Here is a 12,427-nt window from a genome sequence, read left to right on the forward strand (position 1 = left end):
AAGCTGGAATAGTTGCTGGCTTATTTCTGTAGACTTTAGACTTGACGTAGCCCCACAAAAAATAGTCTAAAGGCGTTAAATCGCATGATCTTGGTGGCCAACTTACGGGTCCATTTCTTGAGATGAATTGTTGTCCGAAGTTTTCCCTCAAAATGGCCATAGAATCGCGAGCTGTGTGGCATGTAGCGCCATCTTGTTGAAACCACATGTCAACCAAGTTCAGTTCTCCCATTTTTGGCAACAAAAAGTTTGTTAGCATCGAACGATAGCGATCGCCATTCACCGTAACGTTGCGTCCAACAGCATCTTTGAAAAAATACGGTCCAATGATTCCACCAGCGTACAAACCACACCAAACAGTGCATTTTTCGGGATGCATGGGCAGTTCTTGAACGGCTTCTGGTTGCTCTTCACCCCAAATGCGGCAATTTTGCTTATTTACGTAGCCATTCAACCAGAAATGAGCCTCATCGCTGAACAAAATTTGTCGATAAAAAAGCGGATTTTCACATTTCGAACCGAACACTGATTTTGGTAATAAAATTCAATGATTTGCAAGCGTTGCTCGTTAGTAAGTCTATTCATGATGAAATGTCAAAGCATACTGAGCATCTTTCTCTTTGACACCATGTCTGAAATCCCACGTGATCTGTCAAATACTAATGTATGAAAATCCTAACCTCAAAAAAATCACCCGTTATAAACATACTCTACATAAGTATATATGTATGTACTTATGTATATATGTACATACCTGTAAGAATAGTTATTTTTAATACAGACTACTTGTAGTGACTTTATATCGCTGCACAACGCTGTATGTACATATGTAGGTACATAAAAAAATACATAAGTATGCATTAAATATATCGTATCTTATCTGTGTTGTTTTGATTTGAAAACTTTTGGTTCTTGTATGTAGTATATAATAAGTTAATTAAACAAAAAAACGAACTTGTTTCTCACATTTTCGTTCTTCTTTCGTGCACTCACGCACACGTATCTACATTTAGATAACTGTATATTTATATAAAGTATTCACGTCTGACGGAAAAGTGTAAACATTTTAAGATATAAAGCAGATAAAATAAAGTTAATGCAATTCCCTTTCACATACACTAAATAAAACAGCGACGAATTAATTAAAACGATTTTTTATTTCATAAAAATCGTTAAAATTCATATACATATAACTAATATCTGAAAGGAAGCCTTTTCACTGCTTATGATTCACTGTCACAAGTTTGTTATTTATCTCAAAGTAATACAAGCATACTTATGTGCATATGTACATAGAAAAACGGATAAAAGCCGACTAATCTTTTTTTCCTTTTATTTCATGTCCGTAACCTGATATTTGAACTTATTCAATTAAAATGATAATTCGCCAATTAGCTCAATTTCTTAATTGATATTAAAAAATGTATACAATTTAATCTTAATTGTAAAGGAATTTATATGGCTTTAGCGGTCACCTGCCTTATGGGCCTATATTGTTAATCAACATTCGCTTTTCCCGCTTATAACGTCAATGCCAATTTATCTATTTTATTTTCAGATGTGTTCATATGTACATACCATATTTACGTACATACATGTACTTTGTTGTTCCGCATCATCTTGTTAATTTAAAATTACATAAATGTTACTATTTTTCATATGTGCGAGTAGTGAACATAAAATTGAATGCTTTCATTCTCAGGCAAATTTGCTCTAGTTGCACTGATCCCTTAATTTGATATGCTGATTAGTATTATTACACTCGTCAACAAATAATGGAAATGTTTGCAGAAAAAATTAAGTATCTGCATTTAAACCCACATGCTTTTATAAATTATTACGAAACTACTTTCAGAATGGGCTTATCTGACTTTTCAGCGAATGAAATCATGTTATGAGATAAGAAAATTTGATAAAATGAATATCGTAAACTTCAGCTGCAATGAACCTAGAATACTCTTCTCTGGTGCATTACTTATAGCATTAAAGGGTATAAAATATCTTTATCTTGATTTTCGAATAATTATTTAGAAAATAATCCGCGCCAAATTACGTGAAAATATCTCATCAAATAAAATAGTTTTCTATACAAAGACTGGATTTTGATCGATCACTTGGTATGACAGCTCTATATTTTATAGGCTCTTCGACGTTTTTCCTCTTTTTATCTAAACAACAAATTTTTAGCTGTTGGGGAAGAAAAAATTGATGGGTTGGTATTCATTTAAATAAAGCATGTATGCTAATTATATAAGCATAATGAACATGAACGTGGTTAAGTTAAATGGGCTAATCCTGTGCCTCCAGTTTACTATGCAACAACATTTTTCATTCGGTGGGTTCTAAAATATTTCAAATTTCGTTTGCAAATGTTCCCAAATCTAGAAGTCAATATTGAATTACTTTAGCTCTAAATATAATAAAACATATGATAAAATGAATTTGGTCATAAAAGTTATCAAACAAATTTTCTATTTTCCTTCTGTTTTTGTCGCAGAGTGTTAATTTGTTGACGCTGCAGTACTATTGCACAACCTTATTCAATCTATTGCATTATTTTATAATGCAACAACAAGTTGTTGTGTATTTTCATATGCTAGTTATTGTGTTTGAGCGAACGCAAGACGAATAACGCGTCACGCTCTCACATTTAAGTACATTATCCGTGTATTTACATACAGCCTCCTGCATTGCTCACATGAGTGGCAGCCTGGTGCAGCCATTGGGGGAGATAATTTTCTTTATATTTTTTTTTGGTTTATTTGTCGACTATTTATCTTTTTTATTATTCTCGGTCCGCTCTACAGCGCTACTATGAGTGCCAATGATGATGATTTTTACGTGTTAAAGCTTTCAGGCTCTCACCGGCTTGTACGATTGCCTACCGGTCGCCTTTTCTATCATACACCATGTCGTGGGGGAGAGGTTGTGTTTTATTTAAATATAAAAATCGTTAGCATTCTTGGCGCTTTGTTAGTCTAAAGTCAGACGTTGAACAGCGAAAATCACAACACAGTTATTATATAAAATCATAATTTTAAATATAAATAAATTTAATATTTATTTGCGCTGGTTGTTAAGTATTAAAATTTGAAATATAAATAGCGTACAAAAAACATAACTATTTAAATGTGAAAGCTTTTGGTTAAAAACCAATATTTTTGGTTCGCCTGTAACGCAACTGTGATAAATAATAAAAAAAACACACAAGGAACAAAGAAAGGAAAGAAAGCATAACCCTTTTGCGTGCTTTCAACTTTTTATTAAAATTTAATTACCACAAATCGAATTTATACAAAAAAATAAGCATATAGAGGCTTTTTATTCCAAAAGCGTGTGTATTTTGCCGCTAGTATTACAATATAAAAGTGAAATGAGTGCGTGTTTGCAAAATTCAAAGAATTCAGCCGCTTTGGCAGTCATTGATGAAGATACGGCGTCTTGGTACGTCAATTTTTTGGTGTTTAGTAGTTTTGTGCATGCTTTTCGCAATTTTTTCTTCAATTTCTTACAAACTCATAAATATTATAACTATTTGCATGAATTATTTTCGCATGCAATTTTGCTAATAATTATTGAACGGTTTTTCATGGGCAAAATTTAATTAATTTGATTTGCATACGCACACCCAATGCACATTTAGACAATTTATTATGGAAATTGTGTTGACAAAGCGTGAACTACAGTTGCAAAGCAACGGCCACTGTTTGACAGTGAATTAGATATTTATCTATAAAAGTATCCATTTTGAAATGTAGAAATTTTCATCACACCTCCATGTGTGAAACTACTTCGTGTAATATTTATCGTACGTGACAATGCTGTAATTGAGCTGATGCGAAATTGCAAAATTTGCAAAAAGTAATTGGCTGTGACAACGACGACAATTGAGAACACTTGAGCAGACCACCACCTCTTGCCTCAATGATCAGAACAATAGAGCGTTAAATAGATAGATAGATAGTAGTTATTGATACACATAAGCACATGCATTTATAAAGCCTTTATTGAAAAATTTAATTAAGTGCTTTTAGTAAGTTTGTAGGAATAAAGTGTAAAAAAGAAAGCCTGCAATAAAACTTAGCTTATGAATATGGCAAAATTAATATGTATACATATTTGCTTATTTAATAGCAATGAATACAGTTAAATAATTGCCCCTAAAATTTAGGCATCACTTAGTCGGAAGTGGTTATCAGACATCTAAAAACTATATGCTTGAAAACTATCATTCCAAGGTTTACCGCAGCATTGATATGGCCTATAACGATGTTCTCATAAAAATTTATACAAAAATATAAAATGCTATCTAAAATATACATATGTATGTATGTATAGTACATGCATATTCGAGTATGTCTGTATAAATGTAGTATATGTATGTATTTAACTTTAGTGTGGTTTTAAATTTGTTTGCCAAATGCGCAATAAACTGTTATGCCTTGCGTGTAATTTGTGTTGATGAAATGTCGCACCATCGCGTATTTCATTAATTTTATTTAAATTCTCAGATCATCCTAAATATAATATTGTTTACAAATTTTATTCCCATTCCGTGCTATTTAAATCAATTATGCACAAGTATGCATTGAAATTTGTTTACGTCCACGTGTTGGATTTTTCGCTTGTACATATGTATGTATATAGCATGTAAGAACATATAAAAAAAATTATTTTCTATATATGTTTTTAACAAAACAAAAATTGATAAATGCTATCCTTATAACAAATTTCACTATAAGCAACCGGTTTCTTCAAGAGTCTCGACATTATTCTTTCTAATATATGTACATACGTATATGATGTGAATATATAATATTACTGATTGCTCGGATCAGTTTTTTATTTTTATTAATTTTTTAATTTCATACAAAATGTATTTCTCTTTTGTTTTTGTGTTTATGTTGCAATAAAAATAAATTTGCGGAAATTATGTGTCAATGTCCTTGTCCTAAATACATTCGTTTGTCGATTTATACATAATCAGCTTATATGTATGTTTGCTTGTTTTTTGGTGATGGATCTAATTCGATCTAATCCACAAAACGAATGGCAAAATGAAGAGAGCTATCCATCGACAGTCAAGCATTATAATATACTGTCATGGAATTGCTCTTTTTGTATAGTATTCGACAATCAACGAAACTTACTAAAACAATTAATGTCCTAATATGTGAATGTCCGAGAAATTAGTGTTTTTAATTTAAATACCAGTAACCACTGTCAGAATTTACGAGTTCAACGTTCGCTAGCGTATGTAACTACACTATAACATTTCAAAGTTTACTGTGTGTCCAAAATCTATTTGCTCTTATATGCGGATACGTATTTAACATATGTGCTATTTCACATGATTATCTATGGTACATGCCGACCATTGCAGTATTTCTCATTTTTCCAAATTTGAATAACTAGATCGATTTCATCTGCTTTTGAATGTGTTTTATTGTATCCATTCGTGTATGCGAACATATTCAGTTTTATCATTGACTTCATTGTAATCCAAACTTACTTTATAAGAGACTTAAAATACTATTTGCTTAAAGACCACCACGACCTCGTCCACCCGTTGGACCACCTTGCCATGCACCACGACCACCGCCAGGAGCGCCTGTTGGTGGACCACCTCTACCACCACCACCGGGGCCGCCACGACCTCTTCCTCGTGCTATAATAAAATATGTACTTTTTAGTATAACATTTTGACTATGGTTGATTGCAACATTACCTTGCGCGCGTAATATCGCCGCTTTCCCTCGACCGGCCGTACCACCCAGGCCTTTACCAGTTTGCTTTTTAAACATTGGAGCATTCTTCAACATGTCCGGCAGTATGAGGAAACGAATTTTTGAGCCGCGTATGTAGACATTTTCCAAGTTTGCCGTTCGTCCATCACGATATGTGACTGTGATTTGTGTCATTTGGCAATTCATGTTGTCTTCAGCCTCGATGAGTTTGCCCCGGTATACTTCGCCGGTTATTGTCTCACACGTGATAATGTGACCTTCAGCCTCGTGTAAAACTTTTATTGGTACACCAATCGACATATTTCTCTAATTTGTGTAAATTTTCACTTCAAATAAATTATTATTTAGTAATAAACGTGCAATAAAACGGCGTTTTTTATGGAACGACAATGAAAACGTTTACACTCGTTTGACAGCCGAAAAGCAACTCACACGAGTTCGCCATTTTTCTGCTGAATTTGCTTGCCGTTATGCTTGACAGATACAGTTTGTGAGGCTCTTGTGTATTTCAAAAAGCAGTGACTTTAAAAATGTCGCGAGAGTATTCTTTGCAAAGCAGTACAAGAAATGTACTTAACAGTACTGTGTAAAGTATTATACAATTAAGCCACTTTTAAATACCATGTTATATTTTTTTGTATAGTAATACTTTTTTTTTTACGAAATTTTATTTTATTTGTGTTTGTCTATTTATGTAATAAATAACTCCTTACTTTAAATTCAAGTACTAATCTTTGTATGTATTTAGTCTAAAAGTTTAATTTGAATTGACTTAACTTATCTTTTTTCTTAGTAGTTTCTAGAAAATAATTTTCTTGTTTACAATATTTTAAATCTTAAACAAGATTCTCGTAACTATTCTCATTATCATAATCTTATCTTAGCTTTATTTATGTTTACCCATTCTGACTCGTTTTTAGTGCATCACCACCACGGTATCGAGGTTGTGTAAATAAAGATATAACTAATTTAAATATTGACCAAGTACAAAATAGTGCAAACAAAGTGTATAACTGATAAAGTGATATATGTAGATAAATCTCAGTATCATAAAATTGTAGAAATCTTTGCGGACCAACTTACTTAAGATGACGAAATTTCTTAAAATAAAATACTCATTTTCATATATTTATACGAAAATATTTTTTTACTAATGTATTTAATTTAAATGGAAATAATGCTTATAACGACTCGTTGCCCGCTACAATTTGATTTCTTGTTGGTAATGCGCATTTGTATACCATCATTTAATAAAAAAACGACTATTATTAAAATTATACATATTTATTACAGCGACCCAACGTTTAGTAGTAGTATCAGTAGTAGAAGAGAAGTTAATGAAAACGCTCTTGGATACCCTAGCGTATCCAAGGCACGCACCGTCTCCTCATCATCTTGCGCTACTAGCGTCTCGAATGAGTCCTTCTGTATCTCTCTCGGCGTAGGGCCTCTGTGGTGGTTTTGATGTCCCTACCCACCACAGAACTGATCACGATAGGGCGTCACTCTTAACTGGTACGTTAATCAAAAAACATGATTCACATTTACATAAGCATATGTATATGAATTAATATTTTAATTATATGATTTTTTTTATTTAGCAGAACACTCTCGGAAGATTTCTGTGGATTCAGCTGGTGGCAGTGTATTCGAACACAGCCGCACTTCGTCGGAGTGCTCTGATTCGGATGGCAGCGATTCACAACATAGCAGCAGTGATGCACAATCACTATTTTCGAACGAAGATTGCCAAGAGATGGTCCAACATATCTTGCAACATGATAATCCAACGCGTATAACCATCAAATTGCATGTCACGGAGAACCAGTTCTCGGAATGGGAATCGGTAAGTTTCTTTAGCCCTGAAAAATTACATCCGAATTGTGATATTTACTTAACAGTCTTAACATGTAAATCTATATAAATTTGCTTCGCTTTCTTGTAGGTCTTAAATCCGGATAATAACATTTTGTACGTTGCAATGCCCGACGAGCTTCCCCCCGAGGCTTCGAAGGACACATTCATCTCTTTGTTGGAGTTCGCTGAAGACAAATTGGATGTCGACGCAGTTGTTTTATGTGTACGCAAGAATCGACCAGATCGCGCATCTCTCTTCGAGACTTTCTTGATAATGGGTTTCCAACCATTGTCCAGAAAATCACCATTGGCACCACCATCCACTGCTAAGGCTTCTGAGAATTATTACTTCATCTACCACATTGAAGACTAAGTTGACATAACAAATAACATCATTATAATAAATGTGTGTGACGCTAACTCATTCGTAAAACAAAAGAAGTAATTTTAAAATTCTAAGAAAAACACCAAACTTACATGCTTCGAAACACATTTAAAAAGGGACAACAAAATAAATGACTGAGAAAACATCCATTAGCGCTCACAACACAATATGTCAACTTTGAGTAAGAAAGTTAAGAGTAAAGGCAAAAATATCGTATTTTATTCAAAAACACTAAAAAAAGATAAAAATGTAAAAAAAAATATAAAAAATTAAAAAAAAATGCAAAAAAATTATAATTATAGGTGAATTATATATTGAATTCCTACACATATGATTTAAACATTTTACGTATGCATTAATATTACTAAAACAACGCATTATATGAAGTACATTTTAATTTGAAATTGAATTATTTTTATTTTAAAATTTAATTATTATTTTTATTTTAAATATGAATTATTTTTACTTTGAACATGAATTATTTTTATTTTGAACTTGAATTATTTTTATTTTCAACTTGCATTTTTCTATTTTGAAAATGAATTCTTATCATTTTTTCAACAATTTATTACTAAAATTATATTCACATTTAATTATCTTATCTTATATTATCGATTATAAAAAAAAAAATCCGTTTTTGTTACAGAGTTTTTTCCACACAAGAAGTGTATTTATTTATTTTCATTAACTAACACAATTTTCACATGGGTAAAATTATTCCGTAAATTATATCATTTATACTAAAAATGCAGAACCATTAAAGTATATTTAATTTTTTAACATTTCACATATTTAATTATATAACAGGAAATCATTAACACTTATTTATAGAAATTATTTAAAAAGTAAATGAACTTGTGTAATAAAACGGATAAAAAAAAACAAAAAAACGATTTTTTATTTCTTATAGTTAAACTGTAAGTAAACTTTTAATTTTTTATTTATTATTTTAAAAATAAATTGTTTGAATAGCCTATAGCCATGCAAATGGCAAATTCCATAAAGAAAATAAAAAATAAATTACGTTACCTTTTTTGAAGCCTCTGACGGCCGATGGCTCCAAATGTTAGGGTGATTTCTATAGTTTTCAATCCCTTAACCGTTTGACTGTCACTGTAATAACCAGTAATTAAAGTGCTTGGCTTACAAAATGTTCAAATTCAGCGAGCGTGACCAATTCCGCACTTCTAACTGGAAAAGGTTTGAGAGCCATAACAATCATCCTTTTTGAACTATACGGTAACACTGAACAGCTGTTTAGCTCATTTTTACGATTGCCGGTTGGCTGTTGTTTGTTGACAGTCGCGGATAGATTTCGCATATACTATTAAATATGGTATGCAGAATATTTTGTTGTCATATAAACGTGTATTTATAAATTTCTTTAATTTGTCACAGTCGGTAACATTACATACGGATGTGGGCGACATCAAAATTGAGCTTTTCTGTGAGGATTGTCCAAAAGCTTGTCAGAATTTTTTGGCGCTATGTGCCAGCGAATATTACAATGGCTGCGCTTTCATTCGCAATATAAAAGGTTTTATAGTACAAACAGGTGATCCTACAAATACCGGTAAAAATGGCAAATCTATTTGGGGTACCAAATTTGAAGATGAATTCAAAGACACATTGAAGGTAATTTAAATTTGTTTATTTTTTTCTTTTCAAAAACAATAATCCGTTAAGGTCATATTTTCAGCACTCTGATCGCGGTATGGTTTCCATGGCAAATAATGGCCCCAATGCGAATGCCAGCCAATTTTTTATAACTTATGCAGCTCAACCCAATTTAGACCTCAAGTATACACTTTTTGGAAGGTTGGCAAAGAAATTAGAAAATGTCTATGCTTTTATAATTAACGGTTTAATTTTAAATAGAGTAATTGATGGTTTCGACGCATTAGACGAGTTAGAAAAACTTCCAGTAAATCCCAAAACTTATCGTCCACATATTGAGAAAAAAATCAACAGTGTTACAATACATGCAAATCCCATAGCTGGATGAGGCCTGGCTAGGGAGGTTAGTAACAATTATATTTCTTTATTTCTTACTCACTACATATCAATAATAAAAGGCGTTACTATGTTGCCAATTTGAAATATAAGTAATGCAAATCTTACAGAATATTTAAAATATGATACGGACCTAAACCCAATGACGGCGCACCAACTCCGTTTAAGCATTTCTTTTAACGAAAAAGTATTATTAAAGATTTGTTCCAAACCAAAAAAAAAATATTCAAATTCTACTTATTTACCACAAATATTTTGAACCCTGCCTTTTCAGCTACAATAAATACTTAGATATTAGGGCATCAAGTGCTGTGTAACGGCGTTAGCATAACGGGATTTCGTTAATTTTTTCTTGGTTATGCCAACAGGTATAACAGTTAATTTGTGCTTTTGTAAAGTGGAAAATATTTTGTATTATAGTAGAATATTTCAATATAAAAACAACTAGAACGAAGTTTATTCAGTTTTATACAACTACAAAAAATAAATTGCAATTGCTTTGATTATGGATGCAAAATGTTTTCAGTAATTTCGGTACTCGATGCCTTAGTATAAGCCCCTTCGAACCATTAGAACCTAGTCTGTCCATTATAGGAAACCCAAGCTTCAATATTATTATGATACAAAACAACATAAAAGTTCTATATACATTTTTTACTTTCACATGAATATATTTTTATTTCTATTAGTCCGAAGGTCAAAAGTTTACACATTTAAAACCACATTACATACAAAGATTTGCTATGAGACTTTTAAAAATACAATTTTTCGCGTTGCAACATAAATTAGAACAGAAAATTAACTTAAAATGCTTTTACATAAATATTTTTGAACAAAAGTTGACATAATTTTTACTGATACACCATAACAAATATAAAAGCCATTATCAAAAATACTGTTACAAGCACTAAATAAAGTCTCAAGTTATATTTTCGATCTAACGCGATCAGTAACTGACGGAATGAGTCGGTTACAGAGACCTTAGTCGGACGACGTCCTGAAATTTCATATCGTCTTGAAGGCTGCACAGGCCGTGGTGATACGTATTCTCTGCCTATATCACTGCCTCCAATAGAGCTGGGTTTATTTAAAACCACCCCATCTGTTTTAATACGTTCCAAGTTACGAGCAAAACTGCTCAAAAATGGAGTTTCATAACCCTCTGCTTCCTCATTATCATCACTTTGTTCAGTGTACAGAGGTGTAGCCTTCGATGAGTATAATCCACTACTTAGCGTGTTTGTACTGTAACGTGAGTGCAATGTATTTGGTACATCTCTATCTTTGTTTAGGCCAATTCCAATATTCGGTTGCATTAAGTTGGAATGCAAGCTGAAGCGTCCACTGTTTGCACTTATTTGTGGCTTATATATTTCGTGTGATATGCTTTCAGTTGTTTCCCGCCGTATTGGAATCTATATAAAATAAATATAATTATTCACTTTTAATTCATATTAAACGCATAATATACTATACCTGTGGTACTTCAGCAATTGGGTGAACTGTTGGTTGATTGAATGATGTGGTAACTACACCCGTTTTCGATAAAGAGACCGAACGTGATGAACGCGAACGAACATTAGCTTCTTCTCGAGCCAGCGATGATTTTGACCTTTGTTCTACTTGCTCAGCAGCCAATAATAAATCTTGATCCTCTTCATCGCTTTCCAGTATTACTACAGGATTATAGGTTTTAGTTGATTTTTGCTCCTTTTGTGAAGGTGGGATTTCATGATCGCGAGTTGAGCGACGACGTGCCCCAATAGGTGCTGGCGTAAGATTTTCTGATGTTTGATTTTCACTTGGTTTCTGCGACTCAAATGTTGGTGTTCCGGCAAATGTACGTCTATTCGCTCCTCTACTTGGAGTACGCCGTTCTGGTTCAGCTTTCACTTCTTTAGTCTCGATTGCCGCCTCGGTTGTTTTTGCAACGTGAATAGTTTCGCGGCGTGGGGTTTTCTTTGTTTGTGAAGCCGGCGAGCCCGACAGCGAAGCGCGTAATTTCTTTATAAGTATATTTCTACTTGAATCTGTAATCGGAACGTTTGGTAAACCATGTTTAATGCACTGTTTGCGCAAATCTGCGTTGCTCAAGGACTCTAAATTATCAATTTCAGACATTTTTACGTGCTTTTAAGTCGTCCCGATCACCTTTTGAAATGTTCGCTACAATTTGCGCGTTTAAATATTTCAACAACGCCGTTGCGGGCCAATCAAACACCAAATTTGCCAAATGATTGACCACTGTTGCCGTATCTTTGTTGTTGTTTTTTATTTTTAATTTTCGTAGAACAGTTTTTTTTTCTAATTATTCTGAGTTCGGCTATGTAAAAATAACTTTTTATTTATTGTTTCAAAAATAATACCTAACTTTTGAAAATATCATTGTGATATAGTAGACAATAACGTATGCAAGTTCATATAT

At 32.6% G+C, this 12,427-nt stretch overlaps 4 protein-coding genes across 8 annotated transcripts in view; 2 read left to right on the forward strand and 2 right to left on the reverse strand.

Annotated features, from left to right (window-relative positions):
- The first annotated feature begins 3,081 nt into the window (after positions 1-3,081).
- LOC105221966 (ornithine decarboxylase antizyme) lies at positions 3,082-8,879 on the forward strand. Its single transcript, XM_049453558.1, is given in 5 exon segments — positions 3,082-3,444; positions 7,041-7,206; positions 7,208-7,262; positions 7,352-7,593; positions 7,693-8,879. Coding segments are annotated over 5 exon segments (819 nt in total). The 5' UTR covers positions 3,082-3,373; the 3' UTR covers positions 7,978-8,879.
- Positions 5,421-6,165, reverse strand: LOC105221965 (small nuclear ribonucleoprotein Sm D3). Its single transcript, XM_011199110.4, has 2 exons — positions 5,729-6,165; positions 5,421-5,668 (listed from the first exon to the last, which is right to left on the reverse strand). Exons 1-2 carry the CDS (start codon positions 6,045-6,047, stop codon positions 5,541-5,543), a joined length of 447 nt encoding a protein of 148 aa, XP_011197412.1. The 5' UTR covers positions 6,048-6,165; the 3' UTR covers positions 5,421-5,540.
- Positions 8,880-9,174: 295 nt separating the features above from the next.
- The window catches only part of LOC105221967 (peptidyl-prolyl cis-trans isomerase-like 3), a 45,717-nt gene continuing 42,464 nt past the window's right edge, over positions 9,175-12,427 (forward strand). Inside the window, exons 1-5 of one of the 5 annotated variants that reach the window (XM_011199114.4) lie at positions 9,175-9,325; positions 9,388-9,624; positions 9,689-9,807; positions 9,868-10,009; positions 10,065-10,444. In XM_011199114.4, coding sequence (XP_011197416.1) covers positions 9,323-9,325; positions 9,388-9,624; positions 9,689-9,807; positions 9,868-9,994 — 486 coding nt within the window. In that variant the 5' untranslated portion in view covers positions 9,175-9,322 and the 3' untranslated portion in view covers positions 9,995-10,009; positions 10,065-10,444. Of the gene's footprint in view, positions 9,326-9,387; positions 9,625-9,688; positions 9,808-9,867; positions 10,445-12,427 lie in introns of those variants that run through there. The other 4 variants (XM_011199115.4, XM_011199116.4, XM_049453559.1 and 1 more) reach the window with 4 other exon arrangements.
- On the reverse strand, positions 10,642-12,416 carry LOC105221968 (otefin). The gene is made up of 2 exons (XM_011199117.4): positions 11,479-12,416; positions 10,642-11,417 (listed from the first exon to the last, which is right to left on the reverse strand). Exons 1-2 carry the CDS (start codon positions 12,121-12,123, stop codon positions 10,854-10,856), a joined length of 1,209 nt encoding a protein of 402 aa, XP_011197419.2. The 5' UTR covers positions 12,124-12,416; the 3' UTR covers positions 10,642-10,853.

This window comes from Bactrocera dorsalis, chromosome 3 (assembly GCF_023373825.1).
Source record: "Bactrocera dorsalis isolate Fly_Bdor chromosome 3, ASM2337382v1, whole genome shotgun sequence".
Classification (NCBI taxonomy): Eukaryota; Metazoa; Arthropoda; class Insecta; order Diptera; family Tephritidae; genus Bactrocera; species Bactrocera dorsalis.

What these genes read in the sequence shown, in the direction of transcription:
- LOC105221965 (XM_011199110.4), bottom strand. Translation starts at nt 6,047, where the DNA reads ATGTCGATTGGTGTACCAATAAAAGTTTTACACGAGGCTGAAGGTCAC. An exon ending in GGCGATATTACGCGCGCAAG is followed by an intron (nt 5,669 to 5,728) that starts GTAATGTTGCAA and finishes ATTTTATTATAG; the next exon opens with CACGAGGAAGAGGTCGTGGC.
- LOC105221968 (XM_011199117.4), bottom strand. Translation starts at nt 12,123, where the DNA reads ATGTCTGAAATTGATAATTTAGAGTCCTTGAGCAACGCAGATTTGCGC. An exon ending in CAATTGCTGAAGTACCACAG is followed by an intron (nt 11,418 to 11,478) that starts GTATAGTATATT and finishes TATTTTATATAG; the next exon opens with ATTCCAATACGGCGGGAAAC.